General features: G+C 42.5%; 2 protein-coding genes across 2 annotated transcripts; one reads left to right on the forward strand and one right to left on the reverse strand.

Moving 5' to 3' along the window:
* The first annotated feature begins 4,254 nt into the window (after positions 1-4,254).
* LOC115734600 (protein BREAKING OF ASYMMETRY IN THE STOMATAL LINEAGE-like) lies at positions 4,255-5,648 on the forward strand. Its single transcript, XM_048281771.1, has 4 exons — positions 4,255-4,330; positions 4,514-4,845; positions 5,174-5,334; positions 5,446-5,648. Exons 1-4 carry the CDS (start codon positions 4,321-4,323, stop codon positions 5,552-5,554), a joined length of 612 nt encoding a protein of 203 aa, XP_048137728.1. The 5' UTR covers positions 4,255-4,320; the 3' UTR covers positions 5,555-5,648.
* A 505-nt stretch (positions 5,649-6,153) lies between these two features.
* LOC115734599 (protein MICROTUBULE BINDING PROTEIN 2C) lies at positions 6,154-9,909 on the reverse strand. Its single transcript, XM_030665432.2, has 5 exons — positions 9,543-9,909; positions 9,050-9,133; positions 8,052-8,405; positions 7,337-7,555; positions 6,154-6,541 (listed from the first exon to the last, which is right to left on the reverse strand). The coding sequence occupies exons 1-5, from the start codon at positions 9,738-9,740 to the stop codon at positions 6,341-6,343; spliced, it is 1,056 nt and encodes a 351-aa protein (XP_030521292.1). The 5' UTR covers positions 9,741-9,909; the 3' UTR covers positions 6,154-6,340.
* Positions 9,910-12,886: the final 2,977 nt, after the last annotated feature.

The following is a 12,886-nucleotide window of genomic DNA, read 5'->3' on the forward strand; positions in this document are numbered from 1 at the left end:
AAAATAATGTCATTCAAAAACCGCACTTCCCAATATTGGTTTCTTACGGTGCAGAACAACTCCAAAACCGGCCCTGTCGGTTCCCGATTCCAGCTTCCAAAAAATAGAACCAAAGTTACAAGGTCAATTTTCACTTTTAGGCTGGTACTAGAAGTGAGTAAACTGGACCGGACCAGCCCGGACCGGCTCGAGATCGGATCGGACCAGGTGGGTTGGTCCGGTCCTTGAGGGGAGTGGTCCGATCCCCGATCACAATAAATGGGACTGCTGATCGGGCGGTCTGGTCCTTGGTTCCAGGTGGATAGGATCGGCCCATATATATATATAATTAAAAAAATGAAGTTTTCATGTGTTTTCAATGTTCATTTCTCGAGCCATTTCCATTGTTAGATTGTATATTCTTGAAACTCGGACAGCCTCTCAATGTTATGAATGCGGTATATCCTATTTATTATGGTCTTTTCTAGTGCATTATGTGGTGAGTATACACTGGCATATTTTTTTCCAAAAAGAAATGATTCAATCGGTTTATTTAATATAGTGGTAGCAATTTCTTCTTGTTCATGCTTTTCGATTGTTCATTTCGATGAATAATCTTATATTTTGTTTCTGTACACTGCTTGGATGTGGAATCCGTTTAGTGAACAACATCACTATTAGTATGTCTTCTCCAGCTAAGCTTTTTCGATTCTGTCCTTCATATATCTCTATTGTGTCGGCGGTTAAACCAATATCATTGTTAAACTTACCATTATATGAAAACATGTCTTCGTTGTGAAGGTGAACAAATTGGACCAGCATGTTTTTTTATTCAATTGGAGGTATAGATTGTAAATTAACATGCAATCAAAGCATATTGTATTTCAAGGATTAAATTTTAGCGATCCCACTAGGCCGAGATCGGTCCGGTCCTTCGGTCCCGGTCCCGATCCGGTCCTTGATCCCGAAAATTTGGGGATTGGGACTACTGGTCCGGTCCCCTGTTCCATACCGGGATCGAACCAACCCGAACCATGCATACCCTTTGCTGGTACTAATCCATCTGAGAACCGATCACCCGTCTCAACTATTTCATGGAAAGAGCACGTAATGAAAGAGAAAATGATAAAATTGTCAAGCTCATGGTATTTGAAAGTGGTTTCTTCCTTCGCAACGACGCCCAATTACTGGTTGATGGAGTGAAATCAACATCGTCGTGTGCTGCCATTTCAAGTTCATTAACAAGCGTTCCGAAAACACTCGATAGCAATCCAAAGATTCGAAGAACAAAATTTTAATGCAGACTAGACAACATTAAAGTTTAAAAATTCACAACCATATTAGTCCCCGGACAATACAGTCGACATACGAACCGGCTACATCAACATGAGAAGATTGTTCAGGGCAAGAGCCATTCGAATGTTGGAGTTCCTGCATGCTTCCCTTCCCGTCCCCGTTTTCTGGTTTCTACATTCCGCGCTCAGAGATTGCTTGAGGAAATCTCTCAGAAGCAACACTGCAAAAGCAAGCAACTCAACAAAGAGAAAAGCGAGAATCATTACTTAGTTGCTCGGCAGAAGAAGCGAAAACACATTCGGAAGCACAGCAAGTGAATGAAAATCTTCCGTTCGTGCCCGAGAGCGCTTACTGCGAGTTGCCGACGAACGGATCGAGTTTCTCTCTTTTGAGGCGTGTTTTCCTCTCCTTTGTGTTCCGATAGTAGTACCTAAGGATGTCGGTCCAAGTTTGAGCGTGCGTCGTGTTGTCTCTCGTTAACAGAAAATAAGCGAGTAGTTTCATTTTGTCTCTGCGGATACCTCTTCTTAATTTCGGAATCATTCATTCAGGTTCACGTGATTCGGCATCTAGGTTTTTTATGATTGTTGGCACCTGATTTTTAGTTATCCAGTGAATTAAATTTCACACCTGATTTGGCTATTTGGGCCATTTAAAATGAAATTGGCAAGGCCCATGACGCAATTCAAGAAAATGAGTATTTTTCAGCTTTTCTTCAGCCTCAGACTCGCCGCATTCCTGGCTATATCCCCTCTTTTCCCAGCGCGAGAACTTCATCTTCTAGTTGGCTTGTCTAGCGCATGAGGTTATCCATCTCTTTTGGCTAACTGTCCAGCTGAAACCTCACAGTTACACAAGCTTCGTCAACTAAATCAATCGCTTTGTCGGGCTGATTATGACCTACATTAAAACCTTCATGCAAGACAAAAAAAACTTTCGAGACTGCAAAATCGACTGAGTGCAACAGTTGCCGGTTATGTTTTTGCTGGACAAAATGTGCAGCAACGGGAGCCCGATCTAAAATTTGAACGCCTCGGTGATCTTCAAATGTCTTTCTCAGTCCTCTCAAGGTACTTATTGTATCAGACACACTAGGTTCAAATGCTGCATCTTTCTCCGCAAGCTCCCTACACTCTTCAAGCGTCTTGGCGCCAATGCATGCGACCTCTCCTCTGGCAAGCATCGGTTTGAACAAGTTGGCTGCATCGAATTATATTGACATGCTATTCAGATTTTTTCTCTTTGTTAAGGCTAATATTTGCAGCAAAGGTCCATGTCGGCCGCTTGTGTCCGGAGACATCTGGAGCTTCTCAAACGCGGCGACCACTACTGACCCGGCTTCTAGTGGACCAGCATCTTCCCTTCTGGCTATGCCCGGTTGGCACCCAGGCCCCACCGTGCAGGTCCGTCATTTTTGTCTCTGCATCCGCCTTCAAATTGTGGGAAAAGAGGTTCATATTTTCAGTCCTCCTTTCAAATTCTTTTGTAGCCATTAGATAGATTATCATGCCGCATCTAACATTCTCAGCGGAAACGTTGTACTGGCCCTTATAATTGAATTAGCACAAAATCACTGTTGATGGCAAGATTTGGTTGTTACAGTTTTTGGGCTGCAAAGCTGGAGTCTCAAAGTCTGTCCTCAGTCTGCAGTTCCACTGTCAGTCATATGCTACTAAATTCATGATCGTGTGTTTTCAGTTGTACTCAGTTCAAGAAGTCTTTTTCACCCTTTCAGCCCTCTAATGTTGCTGCGTTATCTGATATGCAGCAAAGGCGATCGACCTAAAGTAATTGTTGGTATTGGCAGAGGGCACTATGTGCCTCGGCTTATGGACGTAGCACGGTAAATTTCTCTCAATTGAGGATTGGTTAATTGTGATCTCTGCATTCAATACCGATGCTTCTAGCCTACAATGCAATCTCAACTCTGCTCTTTTGCTCCCTCCTAAGTTTTCTGTTCTCTGCATATGTCTTTTATTATTACCATTTGCAGGAAAGATGGCATCTGGGTGGACCATCTATTGTCTGGATATTCCCTGCCAATGGAAGAAACTGGTGATTCAAAAGAAGTCAACTCAAAGGATGTGGCGGGAACGTGGAGAGAAGCAATCAAGATTGCATTTGAGACCACCGGATCGGCTTTCCCTGGAGGAGAAGTGCTAGCCCATCTTGATCTTAAGTCAGTAAATGGAGTAATTCCAGCGAATTTTAGAAACCATGTGATGCATTACTGCAAGCCATTTCTTGAGTTGACATCATTCTATACTGATGCCTTCTCTCCCTCTCTCTCTCTCTCTCTCTCTCTCTCTCTCTCTCTCCCATGCACACACGCTTGCGCGTTCATGCACTGGCATTGGCATGCGCACAGAGTTGACATTCATTATAACTACTGTGATAATACCTTAGGTTTCTAGTTCAACTATCACCAATTGTATTTTCTGGAAAAGGTATGATTTTTATGATTGATTGTGCTCTTGTAGTTTTCACTCAATTAGTCTCTGTGTAATGCTGCCAATGTCTTTGGCGAACGCAGGAGTTTCAAGAGCTGGCAGAGAAATGCTGTTGCTGAGTTCTCAGCGAGGGAAGAGAAAAGATTGGCAAACCTGGCGATTTCTACTGATTCAAACTAGAAGAGACACCAGTGGTAGACCATTCATATATAGAGCTAGTAGGTATGAACCTTTCATCGGACAATTGTCAAGAAAACTCTCCATGTCTCTCTACTCTTCTTACCATGTTGGGAATGGTAACCGACCATGTTGTCTTCAGGCATCAGGAGAGAATATTACCTGATCAGTAATAACTCTCTGGTCAATGAATTGCTCCTTTTCAAATTCGAAATGGTCGCGCACCCTCTGATGATCCAAAAAACCTTGGCTTCTTTTTCATATGCCATCTATTTCCTTTCTCTGCCCTCGCTCTGTTGGATTTCGGAGTTGACGACCGAAACACGGCGCTTTGAGAAACGTGCACGACATGGACTGTACGACTAAGTCCTTAAGGCATCACATAAGCCACTGGGTGCCATGCTTCCGGGCGTTCGGGATGAACTCAGGTAACAGAAACTGTAATTGGAAGCTTTAGAGCATTTGATTTGAACATGAGATCCGCCTCATCAGAGCCTAGCGCCCGATCACTCGGCCAACTGGACTTTTCAGAGTACAGTTGTAGTGATCGTAATTTGATGGCACGGAGGCATTGGTCTAACATCCTCTTTTCATTCTCGTGTTTGGAGAAGAGCAAGCAGGAACCTATTCCCCTTCAATACCTCCATTGGTAATCAGAAACATGAGAATTGACTCTAACAACCGCACTCCAGGCGACGCAATCAGCAGAAACTTCACCCAAAGCAGGAGAACGAACAAAGAGAGACGGGTAAATAAGCGCGCCACTCCGGCTCCGGAAAGGGTATCAACCAAGAACAGGACTAGTTTTGCTGAAAAAGATTTCATTGTGTTCTCCATAAAAGAAGACGGGACATTCGATATAGATAAAGATGGCAGCTCACAGACATCCGTTTGCCGGGAGGATGACTGCGGGCTCAGGAGCTTAAGATCTGTAAACATTGAGGTTAGTGATAGCTTATTGAGATTTTGTGTCATAAAAAAGCGAAATAGAGTAAGAGAACTTGATAGTCTTTCATGTTCATCATTATGAAAACAGCTCAAACCGAGAGGTGAGCAAGAAGCATCAGTCCAAGAATGTAATGAGGAGACAACTGGAGTTTCACAAGTTGTCATTCCTTCTTACGATGAGGTAGAGTTTCCCCATCTCCTTATGATATTATCCTGTCTTGAGCAAGAAAAGATGTCCTGATTTTGCCGATCAAGCGATGATCAATATCTCTCCCTGTCCGTCAAGAGCCGCCAGTATCTTCTCTCTAACCTCTCTGCCATAGGATGACGAAGAAGAGAGCACACGCCTGGAAGAAGACAACCACTCCGGCAGCCTGAGAATGGGATTTCGAGTGGAGGGAAATGGAGATTGCAGTAGAGGATCAACAGAATCAAGCGACTCTGGCCAGTCCGATAGAAGCACCAACTCCTTCACGTTTCCCGCGTAAGTCAAAAAAAGCTTGTCGACCTGTTTTTTCAATTTCTCGGCCTGGATTACGTTATGAAATTCCAGAAAGTTTGGCTTATGTGGTCACAAGTTTTGACAACGATGCAGGCTACATGGGCAGTGGATTGGTAGTCCGGTGAAAATGCCAAGATCAGAAGACCTCTCTTTGAGGAAGCCAACAGCAAGCTGCGTTCGTTTTAAGTGCTGTAAATTCTGAAAAATCTTCAATCGCTCTCCCTCCATTTTCGTAAGTTCGTAACAGTCGTAGAAGCACTGAATGTTTTTTAGCATTAGTTATTCGGTTTCCGGCAGCAAGAAACAGAAAAGGAAAATGATTGGCTGTTCAGTTGACGCAAGGTTTTTCAGATTGTCAAGCACAAGTAATTTTACACATTTTACTAGCACACACAATAAGCAACCTCTTCATTATAAATCAAGCTATTGAATATTAGAGACAAATCCCTAAATTCAAAACTACCGATTATCCAATAAAGACCTAAAATTCCTAATAATAAATCAAAATCGCCTGCACTATTCGTTACAAAAGTTAGGTCGCGTGAACTAAAAACCCCTTAATAGATAAGAACACGTTCCTCACCAAAAGTATGATTTCATATCAAATTGGAACTAGTAACTAATCCCAACATGGAAATATTGGAAAGACTCAACTATAAGCAAAAATATAAGGTATAGGGCAAAAAGATTTGTATCTTGCTCGCAATCGCGTGTTCAGGGTTAAAAAGACCAGGTCCTCCAAATAGAAGTTGACTCTTTTGGCCCTCAGTGACCTTCTCACATATCTCGCATGCAACCTTGTGCTCTAGGAATTCGAATCTCAATAATACAAATAGGTTACATAACATTACACTACATACAGTAGAGGTTTACAATGAGGGATCGATTGACATGTACATAGCATCAATAAGCATACAGCCAATACAAACACCCGGACACCCGGAGATACTTTCACGAAGCAGCAAAAAAAGAAAGTCGAATCTCAGTGTTAAGCATGTTCCCATCCACATTGAAATTCGTCATCACAGATATTGTCAGTTCTAAAAACAAATGACTGCAGATGCAACCTGGCTTTGGCTGCAAGGGCCAAGGATTCTTCGTCTTGCTTTTCCTTTGCAGCAGCCACGGCAAGGATGTAAGCTTGTCTTGCTTCTTCCATTTTCTGCATCTTGGTGACATCCAAATCTTCCTGCATTTTGAACCAAACTTGAAAATTTAAGGGCTGAAACAAACTCACAACTCCACAGCTCCAGAAGCTAGGGGTGGTGTCCTCTACGCGACTCACAAGACAGGTCTGATAGGCGATGGCTATATAGAAGTTGCATTCTTGGAGACACTTTGACTATGGTGGTTTAAGCATTCATGCAGAATTCTTAACAGTAGAAAACTTTGTAAAAGAAAGATTTCTATGGACAGTTTCTATCGACATTGAGCTGAGTATGGAAACTGTGACTACCAGCCACAGCTTCAAAGGTTGAACTTTTGACAACACATTAGTAAAATGTTACGGTGGCATTCCCAGGAACAAACTCCTAGGACACAAACTAGAAATAGACAGTTTTACTGGTAGATCAAACAATATTTACCATTTCCAATTTCCTCAATTAGTACACTACGTTTTCATTGTCATCTATTTTTTCCAAATCACATGAAAAATAGGTAGATTGAGCTGGAGGTATTACACAAGCAACAAGCAAGATTAAATAGTGCACAAACGGGCGTCACAGTGCTAAGCACATTTTCCTTATAATTTGCTAGAATAACTGCTAATATTACAACAAAAGCAGCTCTGACAAAAATCGCTCTTGCTTCTTATAATTAGCAGGTTAATTTCAAAGTTCAACTTCTGCCAGTAATCCTACTAAAATAAAAAGTTAGCATATTCCATGGGATTCACATGGTTACCTAGTAATAATGAAGAGATGTATTCACATATACAGAGCAATAACATGAAGCAACAATCTGGTCGATGTAGGTATCTTACCATCCAAGGAAGATCATCTGCACGATATGGTGTGATGTCAGTATCTCCGCTATATAGAGTTGCATCATTCTCTGTCAAACCCTCAAAAAGTGACGTGATTAATGAAACATCACCCTGAATGGCATCAAGCTCCTCTTGGAGCTTTTCTACTCTTTTTTCAGATGACATGGCTTCCCATTGTGTCTTTTCTAGTGCAGCTTGCTTATCTGCAAGTTTAATCTGAAAAGAACTCATATAAGTGATACTATAAACACCGTAAGGAATGTTAGCCATGGTCGGGTCCCTGCCGCCAAGGGTAGTGGAAGTTCCATGGATCATTCATAAACACACCAGTTGAACATACAAAAAAGTGTTGCATATCAAAAGTGTTTCGATACACTCATGTCGATAGATCACCATTGAAAAACTTAAGCTTTTTAGTTTTTCTTTCATTTTGAACAAACTCAATATGGTTTTGAGATCTCTAAGAGTTGTTGCCCACCCAGACCATTGAAGGATCTTATAAATGGCTCAAACAGCATTTAACAGACGGATTTAACGGATTCAGCACAGGCTTGGGTCTTCGAACTAACATTCACTATGAAACGCCAATTTGAAGTGCTATAGACATAATGGGGTTTCAACTCTGCTATACTTATAAGTCATTAGACATAGACCATAATCCCACTCGGAACATTCACTATGTTCTTCATCAGGTGAAAAATAAGCTCGATACCTTTGCATCAGAAAGCTGTATCTGGATGGACTTGATAAACGAATCTTTTTGTGAAGCCTCATGCTTCAACTCTTCAACCTGTGCATGGACAGAATTTATCTGGTTCTTGGAAACTTCCACTGATTTAAGAAGTTCTTCTTTCTCCAGTAATTTCCTTTGAAGATCTTCCACTTGTCCTTTTAAGAGCACCAACTCTTCTCTTTCTGCTGCCAAACCTCTTGAGGAGTAAATTGAGAAGTTGTCAGCATCTTGATTGTTGCCACTGCCATTCCTACCTTGTTCTTTATCACCAGTATCCCTTCCCTTTTTAGCAGGCATGGATTGAGCTGCATTTCTAGCTTTTGGTTCATTTACCTTTGGCACACATAATGACGACCGTTAGACATAACGTCATGCTTTCAAGGAGATAACAAGACAATTGAATGCGCAAAAATGAAGGACATCATGACAAACGTAAATTGAAATTTCGCATTAGCAGAAAGAGCAATGAATACAAGGTCAACAGGTAAACAAGAAAAGAAGGTCAACAGGTAAACAAGAAAAGAAGGTCAACAGGTAAACAAGACTAGGTGTTGACTGCCGTCTGCCTTCAGCAAGAATGAGCATTTCCTAAAATGTCTAGTCTACTTCACAGTTCAGCAACAGAATTCTTTTAAATTCCTGTAGATTTTCCGGCAACGTCTTGCTTGTTTATTAAAGAGAAACCCGTAACAGAAAATTTTTCTTGCATTAAAGGGCTGGATGGCTCATCCAAGAGCACATGTAAAATAAAAAAAAAAGCCAACACCGCACAGTCCACCCTTGCAGTCAAGATTTGTATGTGGACATGAACTAGTAGACACATAACTGTGCGTTTTGCATTGACCTTCCCTATATATAAACGATTACCATGGATTCATATTCAAGGTTCAAGCGTATTAAACACAGCGGGGTAAGCACATTGAACAAGACAGGAAACACCATGGGGTAAGCACATTAGAACTTTGTTGTGTTCTTACTTTTCTGGACAGCGATTCTCTGGAAGGCGTCTTAGTATATACCACGGATCCCCGTCGTGTGAAAGAACTGCTCGGTTTCCGATCCTAACATAAATTAGGACAACGAAAATCTCAGTAAAAAGAAAAGCAACATAGAGACAGCAAACATAGAGAAAAAACGTTAAATTCAGGACAAATATCGCGCTGAATTGCCCCCAAATCAAGAAACAACGACATAAGCAATCTTACAGTACTCCGTTTCCTTAATCAACTCCTCTTTTCATTACCGCCAAAACCCAATACACACTATCGCACTGATCGAGACATGCGCTTCACCGTTTAATCCAATATCTAAAGATAGCCCCCCAGAATGAAAGAACAAGAAACACGCGATACAGTCTTGCAGCTTGACATAAATTCGACATGGAAACGAACCAAGTGGCAAGAAAGTTCAAGAAAGAACCCTCCCCCAAAAATTCGGAGCGAGAGAGAGAGAGAGAGAGAGAGAGAGTACGATGAGGGACTGGACGAGAGGGACGATCTCGACGAGGTCATTGAAGAGGACGCGGTCGACATTGGCGGCAGCGGCGCCCGAGTGAGCTGGGAGGTGAGTCGGGGAGGACGAGTTGATGTCCCCGGAAAGCCACAGTTTCGGATCTCCCACCAGACCCGAATTCTCGCCCAAATCCACGAACCCCTGTGCCTCGAACATCTTCTTCCAAGATCGATCAGACCCGAGCGAGGAAGAACAGGCAAAAAGAGAATCTTGTCGCTCGAACGGAGGAAGATGGAGAATGCCGGGGGCAGATAAAGGAGAGAGAAATTGGCGATTTTGCAGTGTAACCGTAGCGAAGTGTGTGAAGAAGAAGAAGAAGAAGAAGAAGAGCTCGGCGTGTTGCCTTTTCAAAAAAAACAAGGAAAGCAAAGTATTTCCGTTGGCAACATGCGATATGACGGAATTGCCCTCGCTTGCCGGCCCAGGCCGCTCCCTTCTCAGCCCACCCAGTCCAGTTGTCAACATCAGAAAATCAGGTACTGAAAACAATTTTCACTGAGGCTCCGTTTATTTCACAAAAAATATTTTTCCTAATTTCCAGTATTTAGGAGGCAGAAAATAAGCAGTCAACAAAAAAACCTTCTAAAACTAAGGAAAATGATTTCCTCATTTTAAGAAAAGGAAAACATTTTTCACACTTTTCATTCATCCTCTCTTTCAATTATTTTTTCTTTTCAATTATTTTTTTACTTTCTTTTCACTTTTTATTTATTTTTTCAAAATTCAAAAAAATTATTTTTTAATAACTTTCTTTATTTTTAGCTTCCTCCCATTCCTCCTCCTCTTCTCTCTCTCTCTCTTCTCCCTCGATAGGTCCTTGGCCACGACTACAGCCAGTGGCTGGCCAGGTGAGGCCTGCCGTCGCCGGCCTCGAGCAAGGCCGGGCGAGCCGTTGTTCACCTTAGTCGAAACCAGGCAAGAAGCCGCTGGCCTCGTGCGAGGCTAGGCAAGCCATCGCAGGGCTCGATAAAGGCCAGGCCTCGCGCAAGGCATCACTGCCTTCTTCTCCCTGCATGTCTCCAATTTCAACATTAGTGGCATCAACGTCTTCTTCTCCTTTCATAGACTTATCTTCTTCGATCACCTCCATCTCGATCCATCTTGCATGTTCAATCTTCAATTCCTCCAGCTCTGTGCTTCGTGACTCAAAATGGCTAAAAGATTATTTCTTCGTTTGCATTTGCAAGTTGATTGGAGGCCTTGGAAGATCCCAAGTTCCACAGCGTCTCTTTATCTATCTCTACTCCCGGTCAACACTGCGCATCCCCCCTCCTCTCTCTCTCTCTCTCTCTCTCTCTCTCTCTCTGGGTGTCGGATTAACGAATGGGCAAGTTTTCTCTTCGGAAGAAGGGAATCTGGTATTGAGGAAGATCGAAATCAAAGGGAGTCGCTCGCATGGCCAGAGAGTTTCAGTCCCTGTTCCAGTTCGCCAAGAGGAAATCTCAAGAACGAAGGACTATGAGGGACGATCTGCTCTACCGTGGAGATAGGGAGCGAGTGGGAATCATGTGATCCGCCCCCAGTTCGCCGACTCATTGTCCTTTGCATTCAAGAAACCCCTTCATTAAATCCTTCCCACCTAACCCACCGGCGATTTGGGTTGTGATCCTCCCATTCCTCCTCCTCTTCTCTCTCTCGCGCTTGACCAGTCGCCGACCATGGCCGCAGCCAATGGCTGGCCAGGTGAGGCCGGGTGAGCCATCGCCGGCCTCGATTGAGGCCAGGCCTCACTAGATTCAGCAAGGCCAGGCAAGCACTATCGGCCTTGTGCAAGGCCAAGCAAGCCGTCGCAGGCCCCGATAAAGGTCCGGCCTCGCACGAGGCCAAGCCAGCAGTCGTCGGCCTTGCGCGAGGCCAGACATTTCCTACGGCCGGTTGTTGCCGGTCGCCGTTTTCTGTCATTGAAAAAAGAGAAACACATAAAAAAGAAAAGAGGAAGGAGAAAAAAGGAAAAAAAATTAAAATTCGATTTTAAAAAATGAAAAAGATGGAAAAACAATAAATTATTAAATGAATTGCATGGAGAAAAATTAAATCCAATTTCTCATTCCAAACAATAGAAAATATTTTCCCAATCTTTTTCATATTTCAACCAAACACCAGCAAATATAATCATTTTCTTGAAAATTGACTTCCCGAAAATTATTTTCCGGAAACGATTCATTTTTCACAAAACAAACGATGCCTAAGAAAGGAAAAAAGTAAAAATTTCATACCCGGATAATGAAAACATATTTTATTATATTTGACTAATTATTTCAAACAATACATGTGATTATTTTTTAAAAATATATATTTTTTAAATCCTACATTTTTTTCGTGAAATAAACGGAGCCAGCCTTCCGACACCCTCTTGGAAACATCCACAGCCTCCTCACGTCGCTGTCCGGCCGCTGCATGCAAGCGGCCCATCCACGCCGAATGCCCTGGCCGCCCTCAAAACCTCTACCTTTCCAATGGGCTTTCATGTTCAAATTGTCGTCAAAACAACCCCCCCCTCCCATCTCCATAAAGATGAATAAGAAAGGAGCGGCGGTTGATCGAGTCGAGGCTACTTAGCCGGAAGAACAATCTTCTCTGATCACGAGCTGTTCAACATCCGTCTTAGAGCTTCTCCTTTGGTCATCGGTTTTTGCCGTGATTTGTGAGGTTGAAATTAAGCAGCTAAGGTTGATTGAGCTTGGTGTGACTTTGAATAGTTGCATCCATTTCGATTTATTTATTTATTTTTTTTTGTAGTTTCCGTGTCGCTTAAATTATTTTTAGAATTTAAAAATCTCAATGGAGCGATTGCGTATCAATGATGCTTTTGATGTTCTCATGTCGAGTGAAATGAAATTTCCTTTTTCAATAGGTTAGCAACTGCCCCTATTTTGTATTTTGGCGGTTCTTTCGTTATCGGGGGGACATTGACCCTCGACGAACGGTGTGAGCTCCATATAGCAAACTCTAGTGGAAACTCGATGAACCTCCGAATTACCATAGCTACACAAGATAGCACCAAACATTACATACGTTAATTTACCCATAAAACGAAAAGAGAAAAAAGGGTCAATAGCACTATTATAATACGTTAGCGGTGGCACGAATGTACCAGTTTGAGGTTTTTTGCAACTCGAAAATTAGTAACGTTGGAAGGAAGGTGTATATGAGGTTGCAGTCACCATAATAATTGTCAATGCCTCCCGGAAGAAAGTTGAGCTGCACACAAAAAGAGTTATTGCGAGTCGAGCCGCGATTCCAATAGGGTCGTACAAATCGATCGTATTCATGTAACATCGGAGGCTTTTCTCAAGCAACTA

This window comes from Rhodamnia argentea, chromosome 7 (assembly GCF_020921035.1).
Source record: "Rhodamnia argentea isolate NSW1041297 chromosome 7, ASM2092103v1, whole genome shotgun sequence".
Taxonomy (NCBI): Eukaryota; Viridiplantae; Streptophyta; class Magnoliopsida; order Myrtales; family Myrtaceae; genus Rhodamnia; species Rhodamnia argentea.

Excerpts from the sequence above, each read along its gene's own strand:
- LOC115734600 (XM_048281771.1), top strand. Across the intron at positions 4,846-5,173 it reads TAAGATCTGTAAACATTGAG|GATGACGAAGAAGAGAGCAC; the intron begins GTTAGTGATAGC and ends TCTCTGCCATAG. Across the intron at positions 5,335-5,445 it reads AACTCCTTCACGTTTCCCGC|GCTACATGGGCAGTGGATTG; the intron begins GTAAGTCAAAAA and ends ACAACGATGCAG.
- LOC115734599 (XM_030665432.2), bottom strand. The coding sequence starts at position 9,740 with ATGTTCGAGGCACAGGGGTTCGTGGATTTGGGCGAGAATTCGGGTCTG. Across the intron at positions 7,556-8,051 it reads TACAGCTTTCTGATGCAAAG|ATTAAACTTGCAGATAAGCA; the intron begins GTATCGAGCTTA and ends AGTTCTTTTCAG. Across the intron at positions 6,542-7,336 it reads CAGATGATCTTCCTTGGATG|GAAGATTTGGATGTCACCAA; the intron begins GTAAGATACCTA and ends TTCAAAATGCAG.